Here is a 13,420-nt window from a genome sequence, read left to right as displayed (position 1 = left end):
TTCATACAGTTTTATGTCAAACTGTACACGGAGGACTTCAGGCTGAAAAGATTGCAGAACAATTTTGTTTGATTAAGAAGACATAAAACTAGACCATCATAAAAAATGCTAGGATTACAGGCATCTATATTAAGTCATGCTTACTACATCTACTAATGTGGGTAAAGAATTGTACAGTTACCAGAAAAGGAAAGTTATATATTCTTCAAAACCAAAGATATTTGATGGTATTTTTATGACAAATTGCAAGTCTTGAAAAAAGTATGTATTTTCAGTGTTGTTTATATTGTGAAATTTAAATAATCTAAATTGCCATCGCAAAAACTGTTTGTAGAATATATGGTGAATTCTAACATGTTTCATATATGATCTCTCCTTTGATTCTCACAATAATCTTATTCGGTAGTTTTGTGTGTGTATGTTATATAAAATTTACTTTTATTTTTTTAAATATTTATTTATTTGAGAGACAGAAAGAAAAAGAAACAACGGAGGGAGGGGCAGAGGGAGAGGGAGAAGCAGACTCCCTGTTGAGTGTGGAGCTCAACGCGGGGCTGGATCGCAGGACCCTCAGATCATGACCTGAGCTAAAATTAAGAATCTGGCGCTTAACCAACTAGGCCCCCTAGGCACCCCTAAACTTTACTTTCTAGAGAAGTTTTAGGTTCATAGCAAAATTGAATGGAAAGTACAGAGGGTTCCCATACGCTCTTAGCACCCTGATACACGTAGCCTTCCCCACTGTCAATATCCCATATCATAGCAGTACACTTGAAAGAATGACTGAAGCTAAACTGACACATCATTATCACCCAAAGTCCATAGTTTACATTAGGGTTCACTCTTGATGTTTTACATTCTATGTGTTTTGACGAACGTACAATGATGTGTATCCACCATTGTAGTATTATATGGAGTTGGTTAACCACCCCAAAACTTCGCTGTGCTCCATCAATTTATCATTTCCTCTCCCCTTACTCTAGCAACCATCTTTTTACTATTTCCACACTTCTGCCTTTCCAGAATGTCATATCGTTGGAATCGTACATTATGTAGACTTTTCACATTGGCTTATTATATTTAGCAATATACATTTAAGGTTCCTTCATATCTATTCATGGCTTGATAGCTCATTTCTTTTTAGCACTGAATAATATTCCATTGTCTGGATATACCACAGTTTATTTATCCCTTCACCTATGAAAGAACATTTTGATTGCTTGCAAGTGTTGACAATTACGAATAAAACTGCTATATACATCCACGTGTAGGTTTTTGTGTAGACATACATTTTAAGCTTCTTTGGGTAAATACCAAGGAGTGCAATTGCTGGATTATATGGTAAGAGTGTGTTTAGTTCTGTAAGAATCCATGAAACTCTCCCAAAGTGGTTGTACCTCTTGCATTCCATGCCAGCAATGAATGAGGGTTCCTACTGCTCCGTATCCTCACCAGTTGTCAGTGTTTGGATTTTGACCATTCCAATAGAAGTATACTGGTATCTCATTGTTTTAATTTGCAATTTTGGTAGCTATTTTAATTTTGTTGTGCATAAGTGAATAAACTGAGCCTCAGAGAAGGTAAATAATTTGCCTATGGTTCTACAGCTACTAAGTATAGATTCAAACAGTTTTTTTTCAGGCTCCAAAGCTCCTGTACTTTTTATTCTGTGGGTTGCCTAATAGCTAGACAAGAATAAAATTCAAATTCACACGTGGAGGACTCTGGAGAGTGGTTTCCAGGCTCATTTATTATTTGTCTTAGTTAGGTTCCTCCAGAAGAAGACCCTGAGACAAGAAAATGCTAGGGAAGAGAGGGGAAATGAGGAGGAAAAGGCAGCCAATGAAGAATACATCTGAATAAAGTTATTATCACTGTGGGCAACTGCAGCTTATAGAAAAATAACAGAAAGCTAGGATTAGACTGTGCACATAGAAAATGTTTCATTCAAAAGTACCCATGAAGATAACTAACACTACTAACCAAAGTATCAGTTAGTAGGCAGGGTAGTTAAATTAAAACTTCTTTGTGACCTTAAATCCAAATGTAATGCAAAGCAATAGCCAGTGGAAGTCAGAATATCTGAGTGATGAGCATTTGTCACTTTACAGGGCTCCCTTCAACACCCTATGCAATTTTGTGCCATCTCGTTGGGAAAGAGTATTATATTTTCCACTGAGGAAGCCAAAGGCAAGAGCTCCTCCTCCTCTCCCTCTACCCCCAAAAGGCCAGGGGACTCATGTGACTGAAGTTCTGAAAATTCAACATTTCCAGCCAGGATCCTGAATCTTGAGCAAGTGGTACAAACATGAAGGGATGATTCAAAAAGCAGTCTTATTTATTGGGTGCTTACTGCCCCTGCTTATGCCTCCCTTGGTTTTTGACTTTGTTCAATCCTGGTCTCTCAGCCTCTTCTGTGAGCTCCCAATTTCCTTCCAATAATTTCCCTTTTCACTTAGGGCAGTCACAGTCTGACTCCGTTACTTGAAACCAAAAGTCATCACTGATATGAGGTAGTGGACAAGACTCAGAGCTCTAATTTATGTCTGCTCAATAATTCTCTTGAAGAAGTAAGGTCAGTCTCCTCACCAACCTTATTTTTAGTTTCTACTTTCATAAAATAGGATTCATTTAGCAGTGTGCTTTATAGAAATTAGTCTGTGAAATGTTCTCTGGAAAAGGGTTCTTCCTTTGGAGAATCCAGTTGCATGTAGCCTGTATAAGTTTCTAGAAAATCCTCCAGTAAAGGATTTTACTTAACTTTAACCCAGCATTTCCCAAACTTAGTCATGGAAATCTGTTTCTGAAAACATCTCACAGAGTTTATCATTCATAGAATATCTTGGGAAGGGACATTGGCTCCAGCAATTCATTTTTCTTTGACTTTGCATCTGATACTGGAGTTTGTCAATAAGCACCCAAGAGGCCTTTGAGGAGTTTCTGTATTAATCTATTATGGGAAGGGTTCTTAAACCTCAGTACTTAAGGAACCATTTGAGGATCTTATAGTAATAAATACTTCTGGATAACACACCAGATCTATGAATTCAGAAACTCCTGGAATAGAGCTAAGGAATCACTCAACAGATGATTATATTGTAGTCGGTCTTCAGTCCACAGTATGAGGAACACTACCTAATATAATATTTCAGTGAAAACTACCTCCCAGTGGCTTATGTTCTTTATCACTGGAAGAAGCTAGAAGTCATAGTCACAATAATACATCCCACTTACTGGATCAATCATTATCTCCTTAGAGCTGTAGATGAAACAAGATTACAGACAACTTGTGAACATCTGCTTATGACCTACTGAATATCTGATCCTAACTTCAGAAAGATATAATATTAACATGTACATATGGTTTTAACTGTATCCATGAGGTCAATAATTTGGACAAAATCTAGTTAAAGGCTGAATACACACTGAAAGAAGCAGTCTCTCATATGTCTCTCTCACTGCTGCTATCCATTTATACCCTATTCATTTCTCACCTATAAACTGAGTTAGCAGGAAATCAAGGTTAAGGAGAAATCAAAGGAACAGGGAAGAAACTTAATTCATCTAAATTTTATGACTTATTAACAACTAAAAAAAATCTGATGATAGGGAAGATTGGAATGAATAGCTAAAATGTTATTTTTAGACTATCTGTGAATTTCATTTGCTCTCATTACCACAAATGATGAAAAATTAGCTGTCAAAAATTTCAAAGCAAGAAAGCAGAACATCATAGAAACAGGAATTAATCAACTAACCATCTTTTGGAACATTTTTTTTCTCTGCTAGAATTCTTCAGGTACTATGATGAAGATAACAATACCATATTTCTTCACGGTATCTTACATATTTTCTTATAGAAAAAAGGATGAGTTGTGGTGACCAATGACACTTACTGAAAAAAGCAAACTTTTGTTCCTGGGCCCTAATTTTATTTACTGAAAGAAAACCCTATGGGTGATTCACAGGGCTCAGGAGAATTCACTTTTATCTTTACAGCCCAAAATGTACAGATAACTTGTTTGTAAATAACTTGCCAGGATCACAGTCTCAGCTGGGATACTGTCTTAGTTTATTTTGATAACCGGAATTATAACCTCTTTACAACTGGGAAGCGGTGATAAATGGTGCTGTAATTATTCTTCAACAACTCCATAAAACTGGCATCCTGCTACGCATTTGCATGGGTTTCATATAACAAAACATGGAAGTCTTTCTTTTTAAAGGGCTCCAAAATTTCCTGCAACAGATTTACAAACTGTTTTATTCCTCTTATTACACAGTTGTTTTTGCCTAGTATGTAGAATATATAGAATATATAGACATCTAACAATACAGGCAGTCCCTGACTAAATGACAGTTTGACTCACCATTTTCTAACTTTACAATGGTACAAAAGTGGTATGAATTCAGTAGAAACTGCATTCAAATGTTAATCTTTTCCCAGGCTAGTGATGTGGGGTGGGATACCTACCTCTCATGCTGGGCAGCACCAGCTAGCCACTGTTTCCATTCAGCCATGCTACCACAAGGGTACACAGCCAATACACCTACAACCATTCTGTACACATACAAATATTCTGTTTTTCACTTCCAATACAGTAGTCAATAGATTTCATGTGAATAGTCAATACTTCATTATAAAGTAGACTTTGTGTTAGATGATACTGCCCAACTGCAGGCTAATGTGAGTGTTCTGAGTGTGTTTAAGGTAGGCTAGGCCAAGCTACAGTATTTGTATGTTAGGTGTATTAAATGCATTTCCAACTTACAGTATTTTCAACTTATGATGGATTTATAAAGACATAACCCCATTGTAAGTCAAAGAAGATATGTATAGAATTAAAAATTAGTGCATACCTATTCAATGTCACAAAACTACATCCATTATTATTTACATAAATTTACATTTTATTTACTACCAAAATTGCTATTTACACTTCTAACATAGAGAGTTAGATTTTTAAATATGTCGTGAAACTCTGATATGTTAGTCACTTTACAGTACAGAGTGCACTTATACACACGTCCTTAAAGGGACTATGAATCGACTTTTTTTCTTCATTGTAACACTACACTGTCTCAACAGTCGCTGTATTACTTAAGACTGTAAAATAATCTCTGGAAAATACACATTCTTCACCATTGAAGACGGACTAATGAGAGCTTGAATATGCTCCTTTTGTGTTCAAATTTAAAGTCTTCACCCCCATCCCAGCCACTTTCCAGGCCTTCCCTTTAGGACCACGGAAAGCAAAACTGGAGCTGTTTAAACTTGGAACCAAAGAAAGAAATTAAGAAGCTGAGCTAGATTTAATTATCTATTCAGAGTACATTGCCTATAGTGAATTGTGTTTAAGAGTATCAGTCTTTTTGGGTTTGAAACATTTGTTTGGTCTCTCAAAAGGACCTGCTTTGTAGATCTAAGGCACTTGTAATTTTCCAGCTGGGTTCTTGGTTTGCTTAGCTAATTCTGTGGGTCCCAATGTGCAGTCCACACCTGAAAAGGGGGAGTTTTCAATGTTGTGGTTTATTAACCAGGTACTTTCCATTCACTCAGTTAACAATTAGAAAACAGAAAAAAAGAGAGAGAGAAAGAGACAGACAAAGCCTCCTACTTGTTTTTTTACTCCAAATATGGAGATGGAAACTATTAAACAAATAAGGAGAGGGGAAACTCCCGCATATTTCACCTTGACCTGGCTGGACTGGTCTGATGCCTGTAAGAGGAGGGTACCCTATGAAAGACGTCGGGCAGGCAGCTAGTGGAAAAATGAGAGGTCAGACTTTACCACAGGGAACCACTCCTGCCCCTAGAGGAAAAAGAAAACCATCACTGTGTCTCAGATTGGAAACAGTGCCTTGTTTTCAATCCGGGGGACTGGGTTCCCTCCCTCGGCCTAGAGTGGTAGTGACAGGATCCCAGGAGGCGTGCGGCTTCTCCGATAGTTGCCCAGCTTAATACCCGCTCCGTTTTTGAGCTTAAATTTCTGAGCTGCAAGCGGGCAGAAACGCCCTCTCTCCTCCTCTCCTTAGCTTCTCTCTCTCGCTTCGCCGCACTTTGTAACTTTTTTGTTCCGTTTATTGGAAAGGTGACGCTTAAGGTCAAAAGACCCACTGTTACTAGCAAAACCCAGAGCCACCACCAGACCTTGGGAAGAACAAGGCTGTTCAGCCCAGGGCTCAGACTCGGAGAGGAGAAGGAGGCGCGAGAAATTTCAGCTAGCAGCTCCGGGTATGGCCTCTGCGGACTGGACCAATTCTCCAAGTGTTGGGGAGATGCCGGACGGTCTCGGGGTGGGGTAAAGGGTGAGCTCCTAAATCTGCAAGCAAAGTTGGCAGCGCGCACCCGCGGAACAGAGGGTGTTGGGGGCGGGGAGAGGCCCCCATGCTCTACTTTGTATGCTGCAGCTGCCGGGCAGTATCTCGGAACAAAGGAGCGCAGAGTGCCCGGGTGAGAGGCTGGGGTTTGTGCGCAGCTGCCATTAGTACTGAGCGAGTCTCCATACTGGCTAGGGGAGCATTGGGGTGTAGGGATTCGGCGAGGAGGGGAAAAGGGAACAGGGGGAGCGATTCTTGTTGCGCAGCTACGCATCAGGAGCTCTTGTTAACGGTGGGCATGACAACTATCAGAGCCAAGGGGGAGAAAAAGAGCTGGAGTGAGCAAAACAAAGAGCGAGTGTGGGCCGCGGTGACTTCATGCTTCACCAATGTCCCGCCCACGCTGCTCCGAGCTGTTGCTGCTGCTGCTGCCGCCGGAGCCGCCGCTGCGCCTGCAGGCGGCCGGGGCGAGGCGCTGGGTAGCGTGGGGCGGTTTCCTAGCAACTCGCGGCCCCGAGCGCGCCCTGCTATCAGCACTTCGCAAGCCCCCCCACCCGGGGGCCGGAGCAGGACCACTGCTCCCCCGCCCCTAGCCAGCCTCGCTTCCCTCGCCTCCTCGCGGGGTGCACCCCAGAGTGCGCCAGCTGCCCGGGTTCTGGACGGCGGGACGCCGTGAGCCGCACACTGGGGCCAGAAGGACGAGGGCACGAAGCTCCCGCCCCGCAAGGCCGGGCTACTGCACCCTCGCGGAACCTCCCCTCCTGTGCTAGCGGCGGTGCGCTCCACTCCCGGCCAAGCGGGGAGCTGCTATGCCTCGCTGTGTGTCTGCGGGCGCCTGCGGGGGCTTCTAGGTGCTGCCGGAGCCGTTTCCCCTAGCTGCTGGCACCCCGCGCTTCCTCCCTCGGCAGCCAGGACATTGCCGCTTTGACTTTGCCCGCCGCTCAGCTGAGGAGGCTGCAAAGCTGTAACTAAGTGGAATTGGCCTCCCTGCCCACCTGTGGAAGAAGCTCGCGCTGATTGATGCGCCATCGACTTTTTTCCCCTTCGGCCTCGCTGGCGTCCCCTCCCACAGATGCAGCATCACCCAGTGATAGTACTTTAGGCTGGTTTTTCCCCCAGGCTTCGGGCTTTGTTTGGGTTTGATTCTGTTTGGCTGTTCACTAAGCTGATTTATGCAGCAGAAGCCCCATCGGCTGGAGAGAAACAAAAGCTCTTTTCTTTGTCCCAGAGCGGGCTGCTGAGCCTTCGCTCGCGTCGCCGCCCCGGGCCATTGACCGTCAGAGGAGGTGCTTCTTGCGGAGATCGCGGGACCCGCCAAACCAAGCTGGCAGGGCCTCGGGGGCCCTGAGATGCCAAGCGGTGTCCGGGCCAGCGTACCTGCACCGCTTGCTGCGAGCCGCAGCGTCCGCCTGCTGGGCCTGCGGGAAACGTCCTAGCGACACTTGGCCCGCGGGCCCCGAGGTGCGCCCGGGAGTCGCCAGCGCGCATCCGGATAGCAGCCAGGCGGCGGGCGCGGTGCGGGCTGCTTTTGCATTATGTGCCGCTCCGCCCTGGCTTTTTTTACTGCCGCATTTGTCTGCCTGCAAAACTGCCGGCCAGGTCCTGCCCCATTCCTTCGGGCGGCCTGGGTGTTTTTAGTTGTTCTTGGACTGGGCCAGAGTGGTAAGTTGTTTTGTTTTCTTTTGTTTTCTTCTCTTCCCCAAAGGTCTTGGGCTGTGACGAAGAACATCCTGGCCAGGTAAGTGGCCCAATGTCAGCTTCCATTTGCCCTGAGAACTTCAGAAGGGCGGGTGTGTGGCAGCGTCCTCCATTCAGGCGGCCAGAGGGAGGCCAGGTGTCAAGTATTTCCGCCCCGGAATGACAGCAATAACTAATTGTACTAGGAGACTCTGTGTGTTGCTCCGGGGTTTGGGAGGAAGTAGTAATAGAATGGAAGTTTGGAAGAGTGGAAGGTCATATTTACATAAGCAAATTTAGGGGTTCTGCTCCATCCTTAAAGGCATCCTCCTTGAAGGCATCTTTGAGGATGTCCCCCATCTTTCTGCCTGTGGATCCACCTATCACTAGCATTTGATTCAAGGCTCAGGGTACATTGGTAAAAATGGAGTGAGTTTTCTGTTTTGAGTCCATGAAAGAAGAGGATGGTTGCATTCAAGTTTCTTCTATCATAGTGCTCAGCCCGAATGAATTAAGCACACTTGCAAAATAGTCTTTAAGCTTTAAAAAACAAAAACAAAAACAAAAAAAACTAGCTAATTAATCCCTCAGTCAGATCAGCCCCTGAGACTGAGACCCTGAGACAGAAACCTAGACCAGGACTGACAGCTTTCAATTCAGGCAAGCCACTTCTATCAGAATTGCCTTGATTTGGAAAGGATACTTCTTTATAATGTATATTGTTCTTATTTTACAAATGAGGAGAGTATCTCCCATCCTAAATCACAAGAAAAGCTCAGGTCAAATAGCGTATGAAAAGGTGTGTTGGCTCTTTTGAATTACAAGCAAATTTAAGGTGGCTGTACTGGATTGTTAGCAAACAGTAAAACATACAGTAAATAATAGTAGTAATCATCAATTTGGGATGAGTTCTTCTTGGTTTTAAATATAGGCCAAACATTTATTTTTGCTAATGCAATGAGTATTGCCAATTAAAAACAATTTTGCTTTACCTGTGTTTGGTCATCAAGCCCTTAATTTCTCTTAGCACCTTTATCTGACCTCTCCTGTTGAAGTAGAGTTGTAATTGTTTTGTAGACTAAAATTTTCCCTTATGCTTTGAATTGATGTGCCATGTTTCTGCCTGAAGCTAATAAAAATGATCAAGTCATAATCTTGTAGAGTTTAACATGGAAACATCCAGCTAGTTTCACTCATTTGTTGCACATGTAGTAGTCTAATGTTTGTTTCAAAGGGAGATTTACCCATTTATGTGAAATGAGAGCAATTAGAGTAAATTTTTATCTTGTGGTTATTTTTTGGCTTATATGTTTATATCAAAATAAGTGAAATTTGAAGGCAAAGGAAATAGTAACATTCATTATCAATTATCTCTTCAGTGGAACTATCCATTGATTGAAGATTTTCCACTGAGTATAATTCCATCTTGTGTTAATATGTGACAAAGTATTTTTCTACATTTAGTAAACACGCACACATATAACACAAGAGTAAAATGATCAAGACGGTGTCAGCAAAGTATATTTTGTCCCCAGTACACAGACAAAAAAGTGCTACTTGCCTCTAGAATTTACTACTAATAACAGTACTTTAAAAATATTTATCGTGTTTGTAAAGATCACTCAAGTTCTCATGTAATAGCATTGTATTTCCATCCAAATGACTGTAAGTCTTTTGAAGAAAATACTATGAATGGGCTCCCTTGCACCTGCAGTTGTGAAAAGGGAATGCTTATCTGAAATCAGAACAAGGCATCCTTTTCCCAGTCGCTGTCAATATACAAAGGTTTCTGATGTATACTGGTTTGCGTTGCAGTTAAAATCATGCAAAAAATTTAAATTATAGCCAGTACAACTCAGAAAATTAGAGATCAGCGTAAACTGTTGTACTTTCATGATATAGCTACAAGTCTCAAATTATATGTCTTCACAGTGCAAATTAGATGCTTAAAGCAGAATAGAAACTTAGGTATCAGTTACAAAAGAAATCTTGTTCCCTTGCTCAGTAGTTTACACCAAGGAAATGTTGAGGGCAATAAAGCCATACACAAGGAACCATAAACTGCACAACATAACTTTGGGTTTAAGTTTTGAAGTAGGATTTATAGGTCCCAAATACAGAGTGGACTTCTAATAATGAATATATGGTGAGCAAGGGGGATGTTGGTAATAAATCTGACCATTTTTCTGATCTAGAAAAATGTTTTTCAACTTTCCCTGGTGGAAATCACCGACAACTAGAGAAACAATAACAGTATAAAATGGTTAATGAGTAACTGGAAAACACTAAAGAATACTTGGTGGTTAATATTTGAAGAGTTAATGTAGCAACACTATTATTTCTACATTTGCTCACTTTGACAGGTTAAAAATCTTTTTTTACCTATATTTTTATATAGCAATTTAAGAGTGACAAATTTCAGAAATTACCATTTATTTTTAAAGAAGTGTTAACTATTAGGGCAATGAAATTTCACCTTCTGTGCATAATCAACTATTTATTCTGTTAAGTAACAATCAGCTAGATGAGCATTGTTTTGTAACTGTAATATTATTTTACCTCAGAACATATTTCATATCACAAGTGTTCTTGGATTTCTTTATACTTACCTAAAGTAAGAGGATTTTTAAGAGAATCAAGGCTTCATTTTTAGAAGTCCAGTCTTCCAAAAATATTTGTACAATAAGCATCCAAATTAATTCTATCTTAAAGCAACTGAGACACTTTCTGATAAAAAAAAAAAGTTTGTGCTGTATATAAAAAGTCTTTGTGCTGTATATGAAAGCAAAAGAACTGATTATGATTTGGAAAAATTCCCGTGCCCCCAAATAGCTCCTTCACCTGTTAACAAATTATCAGAAATTTCACCATGTAATGGATTTCTTTGGATTAAGTACGGTATTGACAGTAGGTTTCTTTTAATTTTTAACTTTATATTTGGAAATTTTCAAACACATACAGAAGCAGAGAAAATGGTATAAGGAATCACCTTACACCCATCACCATGCTTCATCAACTATCAACTCAGGGCCAACTTTTTCATCTCTTCCCCTACTCATTTCATTTCCTTCCCCCAAAAAGATTATTTTGAAGCAAATTTCATATCATTTCATCCTAAAATATTTCAGTAAATCGAAGTACTACTGGAGAGAAACACACTATCATTTGTCTCACAGCATGAATTTTTGAGCTGAAATTTAGGGCTACAGGAATGTTTACTATGTTTAAAGGAAGAAATGCAGAAGTGAGGGAGGAAGCAAAGACAAAGATAGTTTCAACCATGTACTTTTCAATGATTCTATTATGGCTGCATTGAAAATATTTCTCTTAAAACTATGCATATGTGACAGCTTTTTGGTATGCATGAATATGAAAAAGAAAAAAATAGCATGACTAAATCTACTTCCCCAGACAAATGTCAATTATTTTATCCCAATGGAATCACAGGTATAACTTGTTTTGGGTTTCAGTTTTAAGGATTGCTCCCCCTATCTCTGGAATCATCAGTTTTTCTCCTCTATACAGGACCATTTGTAGCACATGCATATCCATACATGTTGCAATATCTCTCATCTTCTACTTCTCACTCTCCTCTTTAGCAAAATCCTTGAAAGAGTTGTCCATTCTTGCTGTCTCCAATTCTCCTCACCTTCTCTTGAATCCATTGCAGTCAGGCTTGTGTTAGTCACCTCTGCAGCTGTACCATCCTGTTCAGATCCCAGTGCCCTCCCTGTTGTCACAGCTGATAGCCAGTTTATAGTTTTCATCCTGCTAGCCTATCACCTGTCAGTGGGTTGACACTGTTGACCACTCCCTCCTTCAAAACACTTCTTTCCTTGACTTCCTGAACCCACATTCTCTTGGTTTAAGCTCCTTCTTGGTCTCTGATGTTGGTTCTTCCTCCTGTCCCAGCTCTAAATGTCAAAGTGGCTGAGGACTCAGTCCTCAAACTTTCTTTACTAGGTATATACTGAGACTTCAGATGGACTAATGCAGTCTTGGGCCTTAAATACCGCTTGTATGCCAACAATTCCAGTCCTGACCCTTCTCTGATCTCCAAAGGGCATAGCAAGCTGCCTATTGGGCATCTCCACCACATGTCTAAAGGCAAAAGCAACCCTAATGTAGTCAAAACCAAACATCCAATTTTCTCCCCCAAGCTTGCTTCTTTCATACTCTTCCTCATCTCACTAAGTGATCAGCCACACTTCCAGTAGTTCAGAGTAACACTTTGGTGGCATCCTTGATTTCTGTTTCTCTCACATTCTATGGCCCTTTTACCACCTCCACTGCCACCACCCTGGTCCATGCATTTTTTGCTTGAACTCTTGAATGACTACCAAACTGGCTTCTCTGCTTCACAGCGCAGCCAGACTTACCTTTTTAAAATGTGCCTTGGGTTCTATCACTCCTCTCCTCAGAACTCTACATGGTTTCTCATTTATCTCAAATTGAGGGCCAAGTCTTTATATGGTTTCCATGATCCTAATGACTTCCTGACCTCACCTCCTTATCTTCTTTTCCTCTCTCACTCTGTTCCAATAACACTGGTCCTTGCTATACCTTGGATGTACCATGCATGATACTACCTCCAATCTTGAACTCACTGTTCCTCTGCCTGGAATGTGTTTCCATGAGATATATTTCTGATTCCCTCTCCCTTAGTTCTTCCAGATGTCTATTCAAATATTATCTTATCAAAGAGGCCCTCTCTGTCCTCCTTATCAACACTGTCTAGTGCCTTACCCTGCATCTTTTTTTCTTTTATATATTGTAGCATCCCTGATATATTATGTATTTGTTTACTTTCTTTCTCTCTTGCTCCCAACCCAGCAACTACAATTATAGCTGATAAGGGAAGGTACTTTGCTCTCATTCTAGTTATGGAAATGCTAGTTATGTAAAAGATGCTCAATACATATTTGTTGAATGAATGAAAAATGAATAAGTAAATTTCTTCTCAGTTTTGTCATCACATTGATTCTCTGTTCATTCTAAGACAGGGCTTCATTTATTTTCTATCATCCTCTCTAATCTTTGTAACAAACAGATGAACTGAAGAATCAAGTTCCACTATATTTATTAGATAATAACAGAATCTTCTTCCAGAAGAAAAATAAAGGTATTTCTATATTTTGTAAAAACATGAAAAAGTTGCCTAATAAGCCAATTTTGCTGTGATTTTTTTTGTCCATTCACATTTGATAAAAGTTGAATTAATCTTGTAAACTCTTTTTTTTTTTTTTTAAATATACCATATCTTCAAGTGGTGGAACCATATATACAGGACTCTAAAAAGTAGGACTGACCAGGGGCACCTGGGTGGCTCAGTCAGTTGAGCATCCAGATATTGGTTTCAGCTCAAGTCATGATCTCAGGGTCCTGGGATCAAGCCCCCTGTCGGGCTCTGTGCTCAGCAGGG

At 40.9% G+C, this 13,420-nt stretch overlaps 2 protein-coding genes across 4 annotated transcripts in view; one reads left to right on the top strand and one right to left on the bottom strand.

Moving 5' to 3' along the window:
• The window catches only part of MACC1 (MET transcriptional regulator MACC1), a 311,257-nt gene that overhangs the window by 251,642 nt on the left and 46,195 nt on the right, over positions 1-13,420 (bottom strand). The gene's annotated exons all lie outside the window — the stretch shown is intronic.
• ITGB8 (integrin subunit beta 8) overlaps positions 6,942-13,420 on the top strand; it is a 79,003-nt gene continuing 72,524 nt past the window's right edge. Inside the window, 1 exon segment of the mRNA XM_045793078.2 lies at positions 6,942-7,983. Coding sequence (XP_045649034.1) covers positions 7,857-7,983 — 127 coding nt within the window. The 5' untranslated portion in view covers positions 6,942-7,856.

This window comes from Ursus americanus, chromosome 3 (genome assembly GCF_024610735.1).
Source record: "Ursus americanus isolate L20-20 chromosome 3, mUrsAme1.1.p, whole genome shotgun sequence".
NCBI classification, from domain to species: domain Eukaryota; kingdom Metazoa; phylum Chordata; class Mammalia; order Carnivora; family Ursidae; genus Ursus; species Ursus americanus.
Note: the sequence above shows the minus strand (reverse complement) of the source record. Positions and strands in the feature narration are given on the sequence as shown.